The sequence below is a fragment of the Aquarana catesbeiana genome, linkage group LG03, assembly GCF_042186555.1.
Source record: "Aquarana catesbeiana isolate 2022-GZ linkage group LG03, ASM4218655v1, whole genome shotgun sequence".
Lineage (NCBI taxonomy): Eukaryota > Metazoa > Chordata > Amphibia > Anura > Ranidae > Aquarana > Aquarana catesbeiana.
Window position 1 is genome coordinate 174391397 of NC_133326.1, and position 22841 is coordinate 174414237.

General features: G+C 37.7%; 1 protein-coding gene across 3 annotated transcripts in view; it reads left to right on the forward strand.

The window, feature by feature from the left end:
- SEMA3D (semaphorin 3D) overlaps nucleotides 1-22841 on the forward strand; it is a 352301-nt gene that overhangs the window by 311588 nt on the left and 17872 nt on the right. For all 3 annotated transcript variants that reach the window (XM_073619546.1, XM_073619544.1, XM_073619545.1), the window contains exons 12-17: nucleotides 4067-4289; nucleotides 5749-5837; nucleotides 7748-7789; nucleotides 8413-8570; nucleotides 9252-9316; nucleotides 10679-10818. In XM_073619546.1, coding sequence (XP_073475647.1) covers nucleotides 4067-4289; nucleotides 5749-5837; nucleotides 7748-7789; nucleotides 8413-8570; nucleotides 9252-9316; nucleotides 10679-10818 — 717 coding nt within the window. The remainder of the gene's footprint in view (nucleotides 1-4066; nucleotides 4290-5748; nucleotides 5838-7747; nucleotides 7790-8412; nucleotides 8571-9251; nucleotides 9317-10678; nucleotides 10819-22841) is intronic.

Sequence of the window (22841 nt, forward strand, 5' to 3'; positions counted from 1 at the left end):
CATCAATGCCTCACCATCAGTTTCCCCAAGATCACTGTCAACAGTGTCCGTTCCACCATCACAGCTCAGACTCAGTAGGCGTAGCAGTCCGGACACAGGACATCGCTCTGCTGTCCTCTTCACTGTCTGTTACATTGAGTGCAGAGCGGTTCTGTCAGTTTCCCTGGGTTTATGTGCAAAGCTGTGAGGAAATCTACAGATATGCTGCACACATCCGCACAGCTCCACACTGCACATCACATCAGCATTTTGGTGTGAATAAAAGACAAAGAAAACAAAAAATGTTTTCTGTGAGCCTTGCTGAGACCTGCGTTTTTTCCAGTGCAGAAAAATGCAGGTCTCTGCAGATGGTGTGAACGATGTTTTAAAATAAGGGTTTACATACAGTATACTTTAACACAGGTTGCCATGTGAGGTGAGTGGAGTTCAGAGAAATGAAGGCTGCTATTATAGCGGGGTTGTAATATTAAAGGAGTAGAAGCTGTTCACCTAGCAAAAGGAATGTTTGTAAATAAGGTAAAGGTGTGTTTACATTGCATATCACATCACATGCTACAACAAAAAATGTTTTCAAAGTGGGTTCAAAGTAATGACAGCTTTATGTTTTTTACTAGCATTTACTTTGCCAAATGAACATTTACTTTACTAGGTTAAACTCAGTGTGTGCTTGGGTGAGCACTATTATTAAGTTACATTGTATTCTTTTTTTTTTAACACTTTTTATTGAGTTATAACAGTGACATATATATATATATATATATATATATATATATATATATATATATATATATATATATACAGGCGCAGCCATTTTAACAAACTTATACTTCTATGTATCTGTACAGATAAGGCGTATAACAAGGGTGATACATAAAAATGTGTTCTTTCTTCTAACATGGGATTAAACCCTATGTCGCTTAAGTTGAATATTTTGTAATGTTTGGCTGTCTGTAAAGGTAGATATATCATCACTTTGCGGAGGTGGACTTATATTATATGCAGAGTCTCTGTTTCCACCAATTTGTTTAGAGACTAAATGGGATCTTTCTGTGTGTTAGTGTCTATAAGTGAAGTTACATTGTATTCTATATAACTATTTTCTAGTATGATTGGTTGTGTGATCGTTATTGCTTTTACTCCAACTTTGTCCACATTTCTTAATTATCTTTCCAAAAATGGCTTGCCAGAAGTTGATGTATCTAGATTTAGATTTCAAATACCATTTCTCTTGTAGCGAGTATTTGCAAGAGATTTATTGTATTTATTTGTAGATGTAAATTCTAGCACAAGAGTTTTTATCAGTGGTAACAAATATTAAGGGTCAGAATAAACATGAAAATATTTTGCAGTATTTATTGCAAAATAAAAAATGCATTTCTAAAGAGATGTGTATCAAACACTGACTGGGATTTGGATTTGTCTACTCTTCAAAATCTGTTTATGCCTTGAGTTAGCACTTATGAAAATAATTGTTTGAGTCTAACATATTTAAAAACATGCCTTGCTGTACTAATTTATATGAATGACCCGTGTGGCAATATGGACATTATTCTTATGGAACTCCCCAAACAGCTACTTAGATTACTTAAATTATTGTATGACACATACATTCTGGGTGGAAACTACAGAGAGCAGAATAACTGTTAATGTATTTCTCTAAGACTATTGCCAAATATACAAAGTTTCCATAAACTCTGTAGCATGTCTTAAACTGTTCAAGTAGCTTAGAACTGTTTTTTTTTTTTCTCAAACAGTATAATTCAGTATCAGTTCCAGTGTAAAGGATATTTGTAACTGGAATGTGGCTGTTGTGTTAGGCTTTCCCATGGCATGTTTATGTGTATATGGAATATCCAGTCCTATGCTAATAAGACTTAAACATTAAAGTTGAACTAATGGCCAGGTTCAGTTGCAAATGGTTTTGCACATTTTGTTTAAAGTTGGCAAGCTTGGTGGCAAAGCCTATTGAAAACTATGATGGGTCAAATCTTGTTATTCAGTACTGCCCATTTGTAGGGCTAATGAGCAAACTATTGTCAAACAAAAGGCATTGTAAGCTGGGCACTGCCATAGGGAACATGCACCATGCAAGAGATGTCCAGAGTCCTAGAACTCTTTGTAGTTCTGGCAATATATGACAACAGTACAACCATCTCCTCTTTCTATGAATGTGGAATTCCAGCTTAAACCGAGCTAGCCTTAAAAATGCTCCCTTCCCCCACATAACACATATATTGACTATGCTATGTAAAGAAGATGTATATACTTTACCTATTTTTAGCATGCTCACACAATCCAGTTCCCCTGTGTCAGCCAGCAATAGCTGCAAGGCTAACAACAAATGGGCCATAGCAGCCTATGGGTGGCATCACTAGTTCAGGCAGTACCAGGAGTTGTTGAGCGTTCTCTCCTCTCCCCTGTAGCCGCTCCTGGCCAACACAGGGGAGATCATGTGACCGGATTCTAGCGGGCGCAAAATAGGTAAGTATGTGGATCTTATTTACACAGGTTAGTCAGCAGAGGTTTTAGGAGGGGAAAGGGACATCTTTAAGGCTAGATAGGTTTAATATGGAATTCCGCTTATGATACTATTAGACTCTATTGTTATTTCTTTGTATACACATCAGTATGAAAAAGGTATCTTTATTACAGGTTTTTATATAGCACTGACAATTTCCATATATTGTACATTCACATCTGTCCCTGCCCTCAAGGACTTTACATCCTAATACCTCTATCTCACATGCATACACATACATAATAGGGCCAATTTAGACAAAAGCTAATTGACCTACCAGCATGTCTTGGGAGTGAGGGAGAAAACCAATGCAAATGCAAGTACAGGGAAAGTGTCATGGTAACCTCTGATCTTACTGCTGTTTTTGCTAACCACTAAGCCACTGTCTTTACGAAGGGGACGACATTGTTTAGATGTACATAAAATCTGTAATATGGCCCTATGCATGGACTAAATGTACCACTGTTGTTTATGAGCTTTTGTATCAGATGGGGATTTCAGCTGAAAATAGCAGCATTGTGTTTATGATCAGAAGGCTTTAACCATTTTATTTTTTTTTTAGTATTTTCTTTTTTGTCAAAAAAAGGCTGTCACTGCAAATAAGCAATGGTATTAACTATCATGCAAGGAAAACATGTTGAATGAAGGGAGTATTATTTGAGGTTCTTGGTATAAAAGGCTAAGATTCATAAATACAAGTCAGACACAATGAATAAGACCACAATAATTATAGACCTATGATAATATTTGCTATAACAATTTTGACCAGCTAACAATGACAATCATAAAACCAAATGTCCTAGAAAAAACTAATGTTTGTATAAGCAAAGAATGAATGAGTCACCTTTTGAGAAATATTTTGCATACATTAGAAATGAGGAAATAGTACTTTTGCTACACTGTTATAAAATGTTTTGCTTATATCAAACAGTACAATCTGTATGTATTGATCTACAGCTAATAACAGTAGACTATGTAACTTAAAATGATTTAAAAAAAAATAATAATAAGTAGATTTTTATAGCTGTGAGTTGTGTAAAATGTGTGTAAATATCAAGAGTGGCTAAATACAATTACAAACCCTTTCACAGGTAAAGTCTAAAACATATGCAATGCATTTCAAATATATATTTGGATCATTGGCTGGTGTTCCACTTAAACCTCAGCAATTTGTGTAAATATAATAGCAAAAAAAAATGTAACAGTTACTTTCCAATTCAGTTATATAGCAGTGTGCGAATAGATCAAGGTACAATAAAAGGCTATTCAGTTACTAGTTTTATTATGTTACTTATGTCACGTTTCAGACTGTTTTGAATCAGTGAATTAGTAATATCCTTTTTCAACACTAGAGGGCAGCAAAGCTTTGAAAATTCACTACTTCTATGTTTGTGTTTGACTACAGCTATTCCTTCCTAACAATATGCAATACTGTCAGCATAATTGACTACATCTGGTTTTGTTGTTAACATATATACTATACAGCCTCTAAAATACTTTATTTTAACATTCATCCTATTTATTACTCAATGTTTCCTTTAATTCCAGTGTCCTAGCAAAACTTTTGATGCATCGATTAAATCTACCAAAGATTTTCCAGATGATGTCATCAGCTTTGTAAAGAACCATCCTCTAATGTACAAGTCTGTGTATCCCCTTCACGGAAGACCTGTGTTCACAAGACTCAACATGGATTACAAATTAACTCAGATTGCCGTGGATCATGTGGTAGCAGAGGATGGCCAGTATGATGTAATGTTTATTGGGACAGGTGACTACTGTTAATTTTATTTATTTTTTATTTTTATTATATTATTATTATTATTCATTTCAATAAATAAATATGATGGTAACGCATTTTCCTAAAGGTACTTGTACACAGGACTGATGCTTACTGATGTTTGAACATCAGAATTTCTGGCTGAAATTTCAGGCATTTAATTTGCACATATTCGCGAGTAAAAAAAATTCTAGCCTCTTCAAATTATCATTTTATATCCATATGTGCGTATTTACATGCATATGTGTGTACGCAAGTAAAATACTGACTAGAAACTCAGATTACTGATTTTTTTTACTAATCTATATGCAGCGCATTATTGATCCTTGTATGTGTGCAGGCACAATGAAACAATCTATATGCAGTGCATTATTGACCCTTGTATGTGTGCAGGCACAATGAAACAATAGGCTGCATTTACTGCCTGTATGCCTAAAAACACTCTATTTTTGGCAGCAGTATGCAAGAGGCCTAAATAGTTCCTGAGAGAAACGTGAAAGCTTTTATTGGTTATGTTTTATTCTGAAAATTCTTGGTGCCTGGCTGATATGCTGACTGAGTATTTTGAGTCATTGACCTGAAACAAAAATGCAGATAAGGACATTCATGATAACTTTCCTAACATGCACACTTGTTCTGGATCATTGAAAATGTTTAAGCCAGATAAGCATCATAATAGCCAGAAAAATAGCATTTTAAGAAGAAGGTTAACAAGGGCAACCCATATACTTTTTTTTAGGAAATGTAAGGACTTTAAGGTTAAGGACTTTCAGGTTGTACAGATATTCATTAAAGCATATTCTCTGCATGCTGTTTTGACAGCAGAGGGAGCCACTTCTTCATTTATAAAGGTAATGATCCCAAGACACTACATTACATTGTGCTGATGTTTTATTTTTTTCATTCACAATAAAGCAGGGTAACTCATAGCAGCCAATAAGATAAAACTGAGATAAACAGTTTTGCGCTGTGTGCACAAAATCCAGTGTTGTTTTTTTTTCAGAGCAGATTTTTGGATGTGCCCTATGACTGTATGCAAAGTAAATATTGGCAATTTCAACTGATATGTATGTGTTTTTTGTCATAAATTAGATTTATGTGAATGTGATCCATTATGTGGCAGCAAAGTTCCATTCCTGTGCTGAAGAGCAATGTGTTTTTTACAAATCACAGTTACCCAGAAGAAGGTGGTGCAGGAATCCTATTTTCACCCACCGACTTCAATAATTGGTCATTGGTCCAAAACAAGTGTGCAGCTCAGGGAAGTTGGAGTCAAGTCCTTATCTGTATACTTGTTCAGGGTCAGTGACTCAAAGTAGTCAGTTTAAAAGTAACAGCCAGGTAACTAGTGTTTTAGGACAGGTCATCTATGGCAGTCTCAATATATTTCTAATTAAAGGTTCTCTTTAATGCCTTTTCTCACACTCTTACATATATTTTGCACCTTTAGATGTTGGAACAGTTCTCAAAGTCATCAGTGTTACAAAGGATTTATGGAACATGGAAGATGTTTTGCTGGAAGAACTACAGATATTTAAGGTATGTTTAGTATGGGTGTGCTTGTGTATGCATGGTGTATTACCAGAAGGGAATACTGAACTAAACTCACAGGCTGTGCCCTTTACTGGCATATCTTAGGAAATAATCAGTTTGGTATGATCTCTGACCTCAATCCCTTATGTAGGCTCTTCTTGTAAGAAAATCCCTGCATGAAACAACATACAGCCAGCAAGCAGAATGTATTGTAATGTCTGGTGTTACTACTTATTCCTACTTTCTGGAACAAATCCCCAAAAGGATGAAGGGCATATACATACATACTTCATAGGTTGTCAGTGTTGCCAACCACCAGTATTTTTTTTTTACTGGCAGCCAGTAAAAATGGGCTCTTTTCTCCTGCCAGTAAATGCCAGTGACAGGAAAATATTGCCAGTAAAAATATAGCTGTGACACTCAGCTTGGAACTGTGCATGCGCAGTTCCATTTCCCAGTCGGCAGAGACTATCCAAGTGCCTGCTACAGTGTGTTCAAGCATTTCCAGCCAGAGGTGGTGCCTGGGCATACCGTGTAATATCATTGTGCAAGGAAGCCAAGCAGAGCGGCCAGAGCCTCGTGTGCCGGTCTGTGGGATGGGAGCAAGGCAAGCTGGGAGAGGGATTGTCAGTGCTGTTTGGATTGGAGTGGACTGAAGGGACCATGTGGCATGGAGAAAGAGTATCCCTGTGACGCTGGAGAGGACGTTTTGCGTTGATGAGCTTTCGTCATCAGCTGTGCTGCTGCACACTGCTGTCAGTGTGACTGTGAGAGTCAATTTCATGTGTGTGTGCCTGTCCATTCTAATTTCTTGCCCTCCAGAGTCCTGTCCCTGAACTACGTACTATATTGGAAATAAAATAAAAAATATGTTTTTTGCCTTAATATCTACCTTAAATCTCATTGCTAATTGCACATTGTACTTGTTTGTAGCCTAAATACTGAAATTTGCACTTAAAACTGAAATTTTGTAACTTTTGGAAATGCCAGTTAAAACCTGGTTGTGCCAGTAAATTTTGGGTGTTGTGTCAGTAAATTTAAATCTGGTAGCTTGGCAACACTGTATTGTAGGGTAGGAAAGGAATCCAGTTTTTAGCCAGGAGGTAAAGTGAGAACCTAGTTTCATATAGTTGTGGATCTTTACTTTGCCTAAAAATATTAATCCTACCGTAGATTCATTCTGTGTCACTCTGGACTCATTGATCAATATAGTTTAAGTTTGTAGCTATCTAGGTAGCCATGGCTTCCCATAACATTCTCCCATTTTGACAATGGCGATGTGAATTTTGAATCTTATTGGCAACTGAGACCAACACAAAGAAGGCTATGTGTAGTTAAGGACCATTACCATGGAAAATGAAAAAAGATATAAAACTTTTTTTCTCTATGACTGAGGCAATATTCAGTAGGTATAGAGAGATGTGTGCATACATGTACATAGGAAATACGCTTTTATATTTTTTTGGGAATGGTTTTTACTAATAATTTTGAATTACATTTTTAATTAATGTGGAGGAGAACAGTGGATTAATGGTTAGCATTTCTGTCTGGCAGCAGTAGGGTTGTCAGTTTGAATCCCAACCATGACACTACCTGCACTGAGTTTGCATGTTCTCCCTGTGCTTGCATGGGCTTCTTCTGGGCACTCCGGTTTTCTCCCATGCACTAAAGACATGTTGGTAGGTTAAATGGCTGCTGTGCACATTGACCCTTGTATGTGTATGCATGCAAGTGAGTTAGGGACCTTTATATTTAGTAAGCTACTTGAGGGCAGGGACTGATGTGAGTGTAAAGCACTGCATAAAATGTCAGTAGTACAGTATATACATACTTGTAATAAATAATCTACAAGAGTAATTCATTTGTTTTGTAGAAAATTGATGATTTCTAATGGAAATGTTTTGTTTCATTTTTAGAAACCTTCACCTATTACAAACATAGTGCTTTCAATCAAGCAAGTAAGTTACATTTGCCACCAACAAATCTGAATCCATAATTTTTAAATGTGTAAGAAATGTGGTATATAAAGTTGCCAATGTGTGGTCAGACTGAGTGGTATATATACTGATGTGGCCTCTGCAATAAACTTATGTTAGAGGTTTTGAAATAAATAAACACAGTGGGGTAGATTCACTAAAACTGGTATACTCAGAATCTGGTGCAGCTTTGCATGGTAGCCAAATAGCCTCTAACGTCAGCTTGTTCAATTAAGCTTGGACAATAAAACCTGGAAGCTGATTGGTTTCTATGTAGAGTTGAACCAGATCTTGCACTCTCCAGTTTTAGTAAATAACCCCCGTAAACAGAGTAAACCCTTTTTCACCCATTGTGGATAAATGCGTCCTACTAAACTGGATACATTTCTATCATTATTTTTCAAAATATCTAGGAAACTAAGAATTCGTTCATGCAGTACTCTTTTCCAGCATTCTTTTAGGTGTGGAACGCTGATTAAAAAAATATGCTGCTTTTGAGGCTATTCTGCATCTAGTACAGACTAAAGGTCTAACACAAATTTTCAGAACATCAACAAATTTGTTTTAATAAATGGGTAACATCAATTGCTTTTGTTTAATTTCAGCATCAACTTTTTATAACATCTCGTGATGGCCTGGTTCAGCTCTCACCACATAGGTGTGATACATATGGGAAGGCTTGTACAGACTGCTGCCTTGCAAGAGATCCATACTGTGCATGGGATGGAAACTCTTGCTCCAGATATATACCAACATTAAAAAGGTAAATGCCTTTGAAAACAATTTCTTATTTCTAAAATAGCAATGTCTTGGAAGCAGCAATTATGGATGCTTATGGTCTTACATCAATCGATATGCAGCTATGGACTATTAGTTCACTGAATTCCCTAACTAGTGGCTACATGCCATTTAGATCATTGCTATGTATGGCATTTTTAATATAAAAAAATGACAATAAATATAAATATATATATATATATATATATATATATATATATATATAATTTATTATAATAAAAGAGATAATAAATTCACTATGGTTACCTTTACATGACATCTTATAATGTTTTATAAAATTACTAAACCCTTTTGGAACCCATATTTTACATATTTATAATTATAGTGCTAATCTTGAATAACTAGAGCAGGGCTAGAGAATACAAGCGATTATTCAGTAAAGACAAGTCTTAGAAGTATTTTTTTAAACTGCGATTTGATATATTAGTGTATCATCTATTTCTGCAGGTGTAGAATAGTGCGAACTCCCTCATATTTTCCTGTTGCAGTTGTTTGTTTTAACAAAGGTGTTGAAAGAATTCAATCAGTGCCTCTCTATCAATCTCAGTAATTGCGTTCCTTCGAGGTTTTTTTTTTTCCTAATCTGTTGAGCAAGAAGATTCATTATGTCAGTATTTTTTACCTGCACGTATTTCTGTTTCTCAAGGCGTTCTAGAAGACAAGATGTAAAGAATGGAGATCCCCTTACACAATGCTGGGATGTGGATGAAAGTAAGTTGTTTTCAGAGGTGTTAATGTGAAGTGCTTAATCTGTATGTGCTATGAATCTAAATGAGTATAGTGCTAGAAAATTACACTGCACATCTGTAGGTACAGCCTATGAATTTAACAGTATATCTCACTGGGTTTAGATTAACTGAATTTTTATTAATAGCTTATTTAAGCTATTAATAGCTTATTTAACATTTAAGTTGGGTGCCAAACTGACCCATGTGTGTACTTCTCAGCCCTCTCCTTCTCACTAGTCACTACAGGAGAAATAACATTTTATATGTAGAGAATTGCTGGCTCTCATGTGAGTAGGTAAAATGTTTTTTTTGCCAGCCAACTGTTCACCACATATCCATTTGCTATACAATCAAATACATCAGCAATGAGGTCATGGCTTCACCATCCAGCAATGTGCTGTAAAAAAGTGCTTTTGGGTAATACTCAACAATAGTTGGAATTTGTTTACTAGTTATTTTTTGTTATATAGATCAGCTGATCGAATATATCAGCAATGAGGTCATGGCTACACTGGAAAAAAAGTGCTTATGGGTAATACTCAACAATATTAGAGAGATCACAGGTCACCTAGGTATTATTTTGCAGTATGTGTATGAATTTTATTGAATATGTATTACTATTATGTATAATTATTTTGTACTCTGATATAGACAAATATAAAGATTATATATGCAAGTATATGCATCAGTAAACATAATTTTAAATTGATCAACTTATTTATTTGCAACCGTGTACTTCATACAAAGTCCCACTTCCTTTTCTCCTTTTTTGTTCATATTGACAGGGATGGAGGTATATGACTAGGTCATTGCTACATATAAAGTCCCAAAACCCCTTATTTTTCAATACTCAACAAAGCTGGAATTTGTTTACTAGTCATTTATGATAGTTTTAGTATTAAATGAATGTGAAGATGGGTGATATAATGTCAGAACCATTATAAAAAAGATCTTCCCCTAAAACTATTTTGGAGTGGAAAGTGATGTTAGATGTCAGTCTTTATTTCTACAGTCCCTTTAAAATGTACTGTAATATAGGGACCTTGAAGCACATCTACCCCCTTCAACACACACACACTTTTGGAAGAAAATAGATGTGAAAATGTACTGTATGTGCTTCTATCTTTTACAATAGTACTGAAACACTGTGTATGCATGCATTTTCATCATATACATATATTCACATAACAGGTAAAGATAATTTATTGTTCTTTATTAGTGGAAAATGACTCTATAGTTATTGATGTGGGTATTGTTCTTTACTGCTGGTAATAGATTTATTTTTGACTCTGTTTTCATTGTGTAATACTTTTCCTTAAAAAATAATTTTTTAAATTTTTTTTAGGGGCTGCCAATGAAGCTCCTGAAGAAAAAGTCATATTTGGCATTGAGTTAAATTCTACTTTTTTGGAATGTGTTCCAAAGTCACAGCAAGCCTCTATCAGATGGTTTATTCAGCACACAGGAGAGGACCGTCAGGAAGAGGTAAGTCATCCTGATGAAATGTGTACAATAGAATATAATCAGATGTGCCGATCACAGCTTTTTTTTATCTTTTCCTTGCCAACTGGGTTTTATGCTATACTGGAAACAAGTTATCTTTTTCAGAGGAAGGCACTCCTAATCCTGTATGATTTCACATTATTTCTCCTATTTTTTGTGAGATCAAGGAAAACTTTATCTGACACTGCCAAGCTTTGAAAGTCAGCTTGCTTTGGAAAATAAATTATGACACATTTTAAAGTAGGTAAAAAACGAAGGATCATGCTTGGTAGTGGTGAAAAGATCCTTAATTCCAGGTTTGTACCTGGACATTTTTTTAAGGGTGTTTAGTCCAGTTTATAAAATATAAAGTTTGAGAGTGAGTGAACAGATGCTGATGGAAAAACTCTTTCTTTCTCATTCATTGAGGTACACAGGATTTATAGACAATTAGGTTATACTGCTGCCTGTAGGAGCATTTGGACAATGGCAAACAAAAAAACAGTGACCAGTATGGTATATACCTCAAATCCCAGCATGCCCTAGTTTTCTTCTAGTGTCCTAGAAGGATGGATGTATTTTCTCTACTGCAAAAATACCAGTTTTTCTTTTCTCAAGATAATTATTTTCTTCTATGTGCTGTTTGAGCTAGGTTCTCTATCGGTATATCTTTACCAATAGATTTGGGGGCCGTTCCTGTAGCCCACTAAAATGGACCCTGCTTGTGGCACTTTCTAGACCTCTGTGTACTATGATAGTTAGCTGCAAAGCACTTTCCAGGTCCAGAGCTGTAGTACAGCCTCAGATGTGACACAGTCTGTGAGGACTCTTTAAAGTATAGGCTATGTGGACCAAGCATTGGGGGCTACTCTTATTAGACCCATTGGATGTTATCTCTTCTATGGAAAGATTTAAAACACTGAGTAATCAAGTAGCATGTCACTGTAGTGGAGTGATGTGTGTTCACACTTTTTACCCTTTTCCTGCCATTCAGTTTGAGGTAGCAACTTCCTGCCACACAGTTAGTCCTTGCTTCCACCTACACTGACAAGGTCAACTCATGCCTTTTGAAACACTCCTGCTATTTCCAGTTGGTTTGTGAGTATTCAAGGTTATACCTTATATTACAGATAAGGCAACCCTGGTCTTGGTGCAGCATGTCAAATCTGAAACACAAAAGTAGCAGTCCCACTGTATGTGCCTGTAGCTCATGATTCATTAACAGTTCCAGGGCAGCCTGCGGTGTGTTCTATTTCAAAGATCCGATACCACCGCACCCACTATCAGGCATAGCCACCTCCTTATCTTTACCTGGGGGGATTTTAGTGTAGTTATTCAGGATTTTATCGGTCAAAGTGTCATTTTAATTGCTGACTTTGTCGATAGATGGCACGAGCTTACCTCAGCGCCTTCCCCTGCAGAATAATTTTTAGACCTGGCTGCAGAGATAGGGGCCTCTGAGCCTTAAGTCTCAAGCACCAGCCATAACTCTCAGGCACAGAGAGACCATTTCATCTTTGATTGTGTGGTCATTGCCAAATTAGAGATGAAAGAACTTCCACCAGTGCTGCCAGAAGTTCCCTAAGAGGCCCTATGACTGTTAAAACTTTTCTCATGCATACACTATTCCCAGACATCCTTTTTTCCAGCTGGGAATATTGTGGTAAACTATTTACACCTCCAAAATGTTTTGCAATCCAGTACCCATTTGAAGGTGCCTTTATCAAACAGTGAGTGGTTCCCACAGTTGATTCAGAAGTGTCCCGTTCCTGTAGAGGATGTGTCAGTATTAAAAGATCCCAACCTTGTTTTCGCTAGCAGGCCCTGGATTGCAACCTGCCTTAGTCATGATGTTAGTCTATCAAACATTAGGGGAATTATTTAAACTCATAGCAAGGGATCCAAATATACTTCACACTAATCCCCTATTAGTAGAGAGATTAAAGTGCATGTCAACAATCCTGCACTACTGACTGGATAGGTTAGTGGATGTCTCCCCTCAAATTACCACTACACAAACCTCCTATCAGTTAAAGAGGATCTGCACCCGTCCCCCATCTCTGATGTCATCGAGAGGCCCATCGGCTCTTTCTAGTTCAGCGGATGGGCCTCACGATGACATGCCAATTGGCCCACCCCCTCTTTTTCTAAATGGAAGGCTATGCCTTCTGGGGTATGTGACATGCATATCCCGGTAGGCACAGCAGGCAGTGTGTGCACGTCATTCGCCTAAGGTGAATGACTTGTATGGGGAGGTGGGGCTGGACATTTTTTACTAAAAAAAGTAAAAAAAAAAACAGCACAATACCAAAAGAGGAAATAGCGGAAGAGGGTGAAAGCCCGCTTTAACATGAGGAAAACTCTTTGGCTGAAATGTTGGAATTTAGAGAACAATTGGCACAGGTCCAGACCAACAATGTTCCACAGAGAGTTCAGACCCAGAAAATGTCCTTTTGGATCTTGAACCTTCAAAAGTCTGTGTTGGAACTGACTCATTACTTGGAATGTCAGGGTCTGATTCTGGATACAGCTTAAGCCAGAGTTTGCCCTCCAGTGGCAAAATTTCACACTTTCATTCTCAGACTCTGATTTTTCAATCCAAGATTTGAATCATTCATTTTTGCATGTGAGTCCTGGGGCTGTTGCTTGCCTCCTTTGGGGCAAACCCTTTTTCTAGTTTCACTACAGTCCTCTGCAACCCAATATCCTGACAGCGTGGGAGAGATTGGTTCAGTCCCCGGACAAACTGATTCACTTGACACTAAGGAGCAAGTTGTCTATGGCATGATGGCTTAGAAATCCAGCTCCTCTGATGTCTTGAAAGATCATCACAACAGATGCCAGCCTGACTAGCTGGGGACGGGTCCTGGACATCTTGTCATCAATCACCAGGGAGGAATCAGAAGTCTCAGTGTGGCAAGAAAGTAGAAAGGATTCTGTCCTGGGCAGAACTTCATGTTCCAGCCTTATCCGTAGTCCATATTTAAGTTGTAGTTAACTGGAAGGCAGACTTCCTCAGCTAGCAGAGCCTGAACCTTGAGGAATGATTTTTAAACCTTGAAGTGTTTCAGGAACTGTGTCATGGGCAGGAAATGTCAGATTCAATAACAAACTAAGCAAGTTTGCCTCCAGTTGCAGAGATCCTCTGGTGGAAACAGTGACTCGATGCACTGACTCTGGTGGCTCCATGGGATCAGTACAAATGTAATATATTCTTTTCATTCCCTGTAACTCCTTCTCCACCTGCTCTTCAGCATTGCGATAAGGGCATTGTAGTAATACTTGTGGCTCCAAATCTATTGAGGAGGGTGTGGTACTCTCACCTGATCAGATGCTCCTACTCCAGCTTTGGCAGTAAGGTCCTTCAGGCAACTCTTTTAGCTTTAGGCCATCCCCAGTTGTTTTCTGTTGTTATAGTTGGGTCTATTGGCATTTTGTATGCTGTGCTTTTAAATGTCCCAACAGTCTTTAAATTCCCTGTCTCTTTATTTATATTCACTTATGAATGATTGATGAAAATGGGATTTGTTACTTACAGTAAATCCTTTTTCTAGGATGTTTATTGGTGTACACAGGTCTCATTCCTCTGCTTTTCTGGTCTTGCACTGCTTGTTACAAAACAGAGACATTTGGGAGTGGGAGGGGTTATACTAGGTTGGGCGCTGTTTTTTTATTTGTCAGTGTCCAAACCTTCCCGTGGGCAGTTGTATAATCAAATTGTCTCTGAATCCTGTGTACATCAATGGATGTCCAAGAAAATGATTTTACTGTGAATACAAAAATCTAATTTTCCTAAATCATTTTCTTTCAAAAAAGAATGGAAATGAAAGGAAGAGTGCCATTTGAAAAGTTTTTTTATCCAAAAAAGCTGCACAACTGGAGTCATACAGAGGTTGTAAAACTGAATTGTTAAAACAACAGCATATCACTTAATGGCAAACCGTTTACTGGTAAAGAATAAATGTACTTTGCTAATAATTTGACGATTTTATTTGGCCCTGCAACTTAAGATGCCAATATGATAGATTACCTGTAAGTCAGGTTTCAAGCACCATGACTTGCAGTCTTCCAGAGCTGTTTTTATATCCCGTTCACCTCTAGAGGGAGTCGTTTGAAGTTGACCATTTCCGTATTGGGTTGGATTATTCTGCAAAATGGGCAGATCTGCATGCACATACTCTGATAATTGCTTGTCTCTATCATCTTCTTTCATAAACATGGGGCATATCAACTTATGGAGCTATCCAGTTTGATTACAGGACAGAATAAAAAGTGAAAACAGTCATTCCTTTTGGTTATTGTGCACACTGCTGTTTTTCTTTTATTTAAGGAATGAGAAAGCCTGCTTGTTCATGCACATCCATGGCGTAGGAGGCATTTCATGTAAGCTCCAAACAGTTTAGACACATCATCAATAAATCACTTGTAATACATGCTGCAATTCAAAATATTTATATTTGCATACATATTACATTTCCCACAGACTTTCCAGTGATTCATCCCATCTGTCCATGTTTTTTGTAATGGAAAATAAGCAAGTGTAATTCTAATAAATTGAAACATGCATGCTTGCAGGAAATATGTGATCTTATGCCCAAAGCATATTGCTACCCACTGATATCAATAAGGTGGAAAAGAAGTTACCATCTCTTCAGGACCAAACGTTTCAGTTCAAACCTATAGATAGAAATATTTTCATAGATAACACGCCTTTTTAAAGATATAGGTTAGTTAAGCTGTGGTAGGGGCTTTGGTTGGAATGCCCCTTTAGTTTTATGTTGTGTTGTGGTATAGGTATGGGGAGATGTTCTTGGTGTTGTTAGAGGCCTGTTTTCCATAAATGGGGCAAGTAGCTTTGGTCTTCTTTGGTGCAGAGGCAACATTAAAGTGTGCAGAGCAACAGTGTACATATTTAGTCCCCAAGCTATTTACTGAGTAATGTTCCAAAGCCAGCAAACTGGTTGGCCAAATGTTGCTGTGATTCAGAAAATCATAGACACCATGGGCTCTGGATAAAGGCTTGATTTAATGATCAAGTGACCCATATACATATTTTACTGCCTCCTGAGTCCCAGAAGGTCTATTGACTTAGATAAGGCCACAGAAGTGCAAAGTAAGCATGGAGCAGATCTTTTTAAGACACATATTATGTGGCAAGGATTTGGTCTCCAGCTGTAATTACTGCATCATATGTTTCTGTTCATGCTCAAGTTTATATTACCGTATTTATAAATGTGATTAAATGGAGAACTGTTTTTGTTGCCCTTAGCAAATAGTAACACTTGCCCTTTCAGAATTTAGTTTAAAAATAACTTTTTCTGGTACTAGACAAAATTTAAATCTGCCAGTATGATGGCTAAAATAGCCCATTGGTAGGTATGGTTGCCTTGAGGGTGGGGTGAAAGTTTAAACAATGTGGTATGGTGGTGTTTTTTTTTTTGTCTGCATATCCTGTATATCAGTGTTTCTCAACTCCAGTCCTCAAGGCGCCCCAACAGGTCATGTTTTCAGGATTTCCATTATTTTGCACAGGTGATTTGATCAGTTTCACTTCCTTAGTAATTACCACAGCCATTTCATCTGAGGGAAAGCCTGAAAACATGACCTGTTGGGGCGCCTTGAGGACTGGAGTTGAGAAACACTGCTGTATATCATTAACTGCCGCTCAGTATTAATTGCTATTCTTCAGTTCGCTGGCTACAATTTCTTTACTCTGCTGAGCTGAATTGATACTTACAGTATCCCACAGAAGTGAGTACACCCCTCACATTTTTGTAAATATTTTATTATATCTTTTCATGTGACAACACTGAAGAAATTACACTTTGCTACAATGTAAAGTAGTGAGTGTACAGCTTGTATAAAAGTGTAAATTTGCTGTCCCCTCAAAATAACTCAACACACAGCCATTAGTGTCTAAACTGCTGGCAACAAAAGTGAGTACACCCCTAAGTGAAAATGTCCAAATTGAGTCTAATTAGCCAGTTTCCCTACCTGGTGTCATGTGACTCATTAGAGTTACAAGGCCTCGGGTGTGACTGGGGAGCAGGTGTGTTAAATTTGGTGTTATCGCTCTCACTCTCTCATACTGGTCACTGGAAGTTCAATGTGCCACCTCATGGCAAATAACTCTCTGAGGATCTGAAAAAAAGAATTGTTGCTCTACATAAAGATGGCCTAGGCTATTAGAAGATTGCCAAGACCCTAAAACTGAGCTGCAGCATGGTGGCCAAGACCATACAGAAGTTTAACAGGACAGGTTTCACACAAAACAGGCCTCGCCATGGTCGACCAAAAAAGTTGAGTGCACATGCTCAGTGTCATATCCAGAGGTTGTCTTTGGGAAATAGACGCATGAGTGCTGCCAGCATTGCGGCAGAGGTTGAAGGGGTGGGGGTCAGCCTGTCAGTGCTCAGTCCATATGCTGCACACTGCATCAAATTGGTCTGCATGGGTGTCGTTCCAGAAGGAACCCTCTTCTAAAGATGATGCACAAGAAAGCTCAGAAACAGTTTGCTGAAGACAAGGAAACTAAGGAAATGGATTACTGGAACCATGTCCTGTGGTCTGATGAGACCAAGATAAACTTATTTGGTTCAGATGGTGTCAAGTGTGTGTGGCGGCAACCAGATGAGGAGTACAAAGACAAGTGTGTCTTGCCTACAGTCACGCATGATGGTGTGAGTGTCATGGTCTGGGGCTGCATGAGTGCTGCCGGCATTGGGAAGCTACAGTTCACTGAGGGAACCATGAATGCCAGCATGTACTGTGACGTACTGAAATAGAGCAAGCTCTGGTGAACTCCATGCCAAAGGGGGTTAAGGCAGTGCTGGAAAATAATGGTGACCACACAAAATATTGACACTTTGGGCTCTATTTGGACATTTTCACTTGGGGTGTACTTACTTTTGTTGAAAGCTGTTTAGACAGTAATAGCTGTGTGTTGAGTTATTTTGAGGGGACAGCTAATTTACACTGTTATAAAAGCTGTACACTCACTTCTTTATATTGTAGCAAAGTGTAATTTCGTCAGTGTTGTCACATGAAAAGATATAATAAAATATTTACAAAAATGGGAGTGGTGTACTCACTTTTGTGAGATACTGTACTTGCAACTTCAGCTATCACCTGATGAATCAACACAATGGTCTACCTACCATTTAATGGAAACATTTAATAATGGAAAATTGATGCTCTTTTTTTAGCTGGTGGGTGAATTGTGGTATAAGAATTGTTGATCAGCTCACATTTATTGTCATGTCATTAGTCCAGACTCTGGGTTTTTAAGTGATTGACAATGTGGTCAGTTTTTTTTTACTGTGGGCGGGTGGAGGCATTGTTAATTTTTGAACATGGTCTTTTTTCCACACTTTTGTCTTTGTTTGGAACCTTTAATAAAGCAATTTTTTGAATTTTTAAGTAAAGTACCTGCTTTTCTTGGGGGACTCTATCCCCTGAATGTATATATACATTTTTATGTTGGTATGTTAATCCATACCTAACTTGGTGAGTTAGTGGAAAGCAATTTGGTGGCCTTGTTCAGGATATTGCCTTTTGTAATATCCTAAGTAATTTGGTACCAATCATTTTTTTTAGGAGCCTGTAAAGGATTGCACCTGTGGTAAGCAGATCGCAGGTGTAATGCCATGCTCCTGCAGACTGTCTGTGTAGCTGTCTGCCCATACTTCCAATACGGCTGCCCATACCTCCAATATGGGCAGACAGTTACTGAATGGCAGAAAGATCAATGAACTACCTAGATTGCTCATCAGCACCCTGGTAGTTCATTGAAAACTGCAATCCATCAGCCGCAAAGGCTGTTGGTACTTGTAGTTCATTAATTCACAGAGCTCTGTGATTGAATGACAGTCTTGTGGGTGGAGTCCCGCATGCCCACGCTCTTTTTGAATAGTTACAATGGATACGGGGAGAAGATCCCTAGCCTGCTGTCACAGGGAGGGAGGATTGGGGGAGAGCAGGCAGATGCTGAACCCTAAAAATGGGTGCGACATGTAACATGTTCAAAAAGGTGAACTTGTCATTTAATGTACCCATAAACACAAGGTGGCAGTCAGACAATTTTTTCTCCCTACAGCAAAAGCATTTTAGGGGGGATGTAGTCACCTTGTATGAATGCATAAATGGTCTATATAGTAAATGTTTGTGCAAAGTTTTTCACTTTACGGCCATTGCAAATGACATAGAGGCACTCTTTGCATATGGAGGAAAAGAGATTTACCATCCACATACAACAAGTCTTCTCAGTCAGTCTCCTTACTCCTGGAGACGAGTCCGTGCCAATTAGCAGGGCATCTGTGTGCAGATACCCGGCTGTTTAGAGCCAAACAGGACAGATGTCACATCTTTCCTCATTCAGTTTCTGCCCAGTGGACATGGGTGGACAGCTGTCAGTGTCAGCTCTATGGGCAGCCAGGTGTAAACAAACTCCGCTGTCCGTTTACATCAGGCTATCTTGGGTCCGGTATGCAAAAACAGAAAAGGATGCAGTTCTTTTTTGTTTTTTTTTCTGGATCTGGAGATGGGTGGATGTAAATAGACGCAAGTCCTCTTGCAACTGTCTTTTCATAGGGCTGCATGGATCTTTCAATCAGGTCCACCTGAAAAACTGACAGGTGAACCTGATCAGAATGCCTGGGAAATGTCAGGAGCCTAAGGCTCCATGCACACTGAAGCTCAAAAAAGCTTTTTCTGGATGCCAGATTGCTGGCAGAAAACTCTGGTTGAAAAACGTGCTTTTAACAGCGTTTTGTACTAGCGTTTATGAGCGTTTTTTAGCGTTTATGGGCGTTTTTAATAAAAATACACAGAAGACACTCCAAAAATCCCACAATGCATTCCAAACTCCCACAATGCACTGAAAAAATAGAATGCCGAACACTAATTAACAAGCGTTTATGAGCGTTTATGAACTCCAATAAACTGCAGTTTATCAGCTCCAGTGTGCATGGAGCCTTATGCCCTGTACACACGGTCGGATTTTCCGACGGAAAATGTGTGATAGGACCTTGTTGTCGGAAATTCCGACCGTGTGTGGGCCCCATCACACATTTTCCATCGGAATTTCCGACACACAAAGTTTGAGAGCATGCTATAAAATTTTTCGACAACAAAATCTGTTTTCGGAAATTCCGATCGTGTGTACACAAATCCGACGCACAAAGTGCCACGCATGCTCAGAATAAATTAAGAGATGAAAGCTATTGGCTACTGCCCCGTTTATAGTCCCGACATACGTGTTTTACATCACCGCGTTTAGAACGATCAGATTTTCCGACAACTTTGTGTGACTGTGTGTATGCAAGACAAGTTTGAGCCTACATCCATCGGAAAAAATCCATAGATTTTGTTGTCGGAATGTCATGATCAATGTCCGACCGTGTGTACAGGGCATTAGAGTCGTGAAAATGTGGAATACACTTCCTCAGGAGCTAATTCTAGCCAAACCAGTTTATAGTTGTCATATTGTTTTTATTATAATGTATTAAACCATAGATTGTTGATCCAGGTAATATCTGATTGCCATAAGGAATCATGATGTTATTTTTTAGCAAATTAGACAATGCTTTTATAAGGGTTTTGTGTTTGTGATCAACTATGGGTTTAGGGTTCTATATTTGTAGGTTTTCAATTTATTTATTTATTCATCTTTCTATTGGTTGAACTTGATACAACTATATACAGTAACTATGCAATGATAGGGAAGGATTGTGACATAAAAAATGCATTTTTCTTTTTTTTTTTTTTTTTTGAACTTGAGAGACCGCAGCCCCACGAGCTATGTGTGCAACTTTTATTCACATTATTAAAAATATATAATTTTAATAAATAGACGACTAGAATAATGCAAAATTTAAAAGTATAAGTGCAATACACACTACACACAGTTGGGCTATAAAGCTATTTAAAGTAAAACTACTGTAGAAAAAGTAGTCATCTCTGAGTAAACTTTATACATTTCAAACTATATTGCTGAATATTTCCTTGTCAAAAGAAGTTTATTGAGTATACAATGTTATAAAGATACATAAAGTAAGTTTACAAGGATCTATAAAGTAAGCTCATTGTTTTACAGTAGGGTTTATATAGGTAAATATCATGAAATTTCAAATATTAAACATTGGGTTCACGTAAACCTAAATGAAAGATATATATCATTTCCTTAGTTACTTTTGTAGGTATTTAAATGATTTATACCTACTATACATATTGTTTACAAGTAGAGTGTATATAGGTCAAATAAATTCTGATAATGAGCTTTAATCGTAAGATGGAGAAAAGGAAAGAGAAAGAAGAAAAAGGGTTGAAAGGTAGAGGTATGGTCCACAAGGTTGTCCCGCTCGTCAGTTTATTATTCTTTTTAGTTCTCTTTGAAGCCTTAGAATGGGTGTCTCTGTAAGTCATTTAATCTGTTACCATGGCAACAGGACAGAGTCATTGAAGTTTGACAGGAACTGTTGTTTTATCCAAGGATGCCAAAGTTTTTCAAATTTTGGAATTTGATTTTGATCGATGGCTACCATCTTAGCATGGGACATTGTATTATTCATTCTGTGAATTGTTTCTGCTAGTACCAATGTAGGAGATTTCCATGCCTTGGCCACTGTTTGTTTTGCAGCCGTTATTAGTTGGATCATAAGTTTGAATTGAGAGAGTGTTAACCATTCCGGTTTTAGTAAAGTTAAATATGGATCTGGTTGTATTATTTTTTTAAATATTTTAGATGCAATCACGAAGACTTCCTTCCAGAAGGTTTGGATTACTGGGCACGTCCACCATATGTGTAAATATGTGCCTATTTCTGGGCATCCTCGAAAACAAAGAGCTGAGGTATTAGGTGAATATTTTGCCACTCTAGCGGGTACAAGGTACCAGCGAGTTAGGACTTTATAATTTGTCTCCAGTGCTAAGATGTTGGGTGAAGATGACTTAGATGTGAGCCATATGTTAGACCAGTCCGTGTCTTCTAAAGTTCGTCCCAGGTCCTCCTCCCACCTTTGAACGTAAGAGGGTCTATTAAGATTTGCTACTCCATATAATTGATTATAAAGTGATGAAATTGTACCTTTAGCAAATGGATCTTTTGTACAGATTGATTCAAAAATGGATAATTGGGATAATGGTGTATCCCCCTTTAGGAATGGTGTATAGAAATTTTTGATTTGGAGATATCTAAATATCTCAGAGTTTGGTAGATCATATTTTTCTCTAAGCGATGGGAATGAAAGGAATGATTTAGATGCTATGAAGTCATTTAGTGTCTGAATGCCTGATGTTGTCCAAGCTTTAAAAGAATTTGGGTAGATCCATGCCCGATAAAAGGCCGGATTTCTGATAAAAGAAAGGAGAGGATTGTGTGGAGATTGTAACTGATATTTGGTTTTTAGTTTATCCCAGAGAGATAAGAAGTGTTTAGTTATGGGATTATGAATTTTAAAGCGGTCTTTAGGATCAAGCCATAATAAATTTGATATTAATAGAGGGTCATTTTCTGAAGCCTCTATAAATACCCATAATGGGATTTCCTGTTTTGCATGGTATTTGGACAGACTGGCCAAATGTGCTGCTCTGTAGTAGTTAGTAAAATTAGGGTATCCCAGGCCTCCTTTATTTTTGGGAAGATGTAGTGTGTGTATAGGTATACGTGGTTTAGAAGAGCTCCATATAAACAAAGTTGCTCTTTTTTGTACTATTCTCAAAAAATAGGAAGGAATTGGAATAGGGAGGACTCTGAATAGATAAAGCAATTTGGGTAGAATAGTCATTTTGATTGCATTAATCTTCCCTATCCAGGATAAAGGAAGTTGCGACCATTGTTTTATTAGATTTGTGATCTGTCTTAATACAGGAGGATAATTGGTTGAGAATAAGTCAGAATGAGATGCTGTTAAATGAATTCCAAGATATGGGATTGATTTTTCTGCCCATGTGAATGGGAGTGCAGCCCTAGCCGGGATCAATTCCATGTTTGTGAGTGAAATATTAAGCACTAGGCATTTCTTAGGATT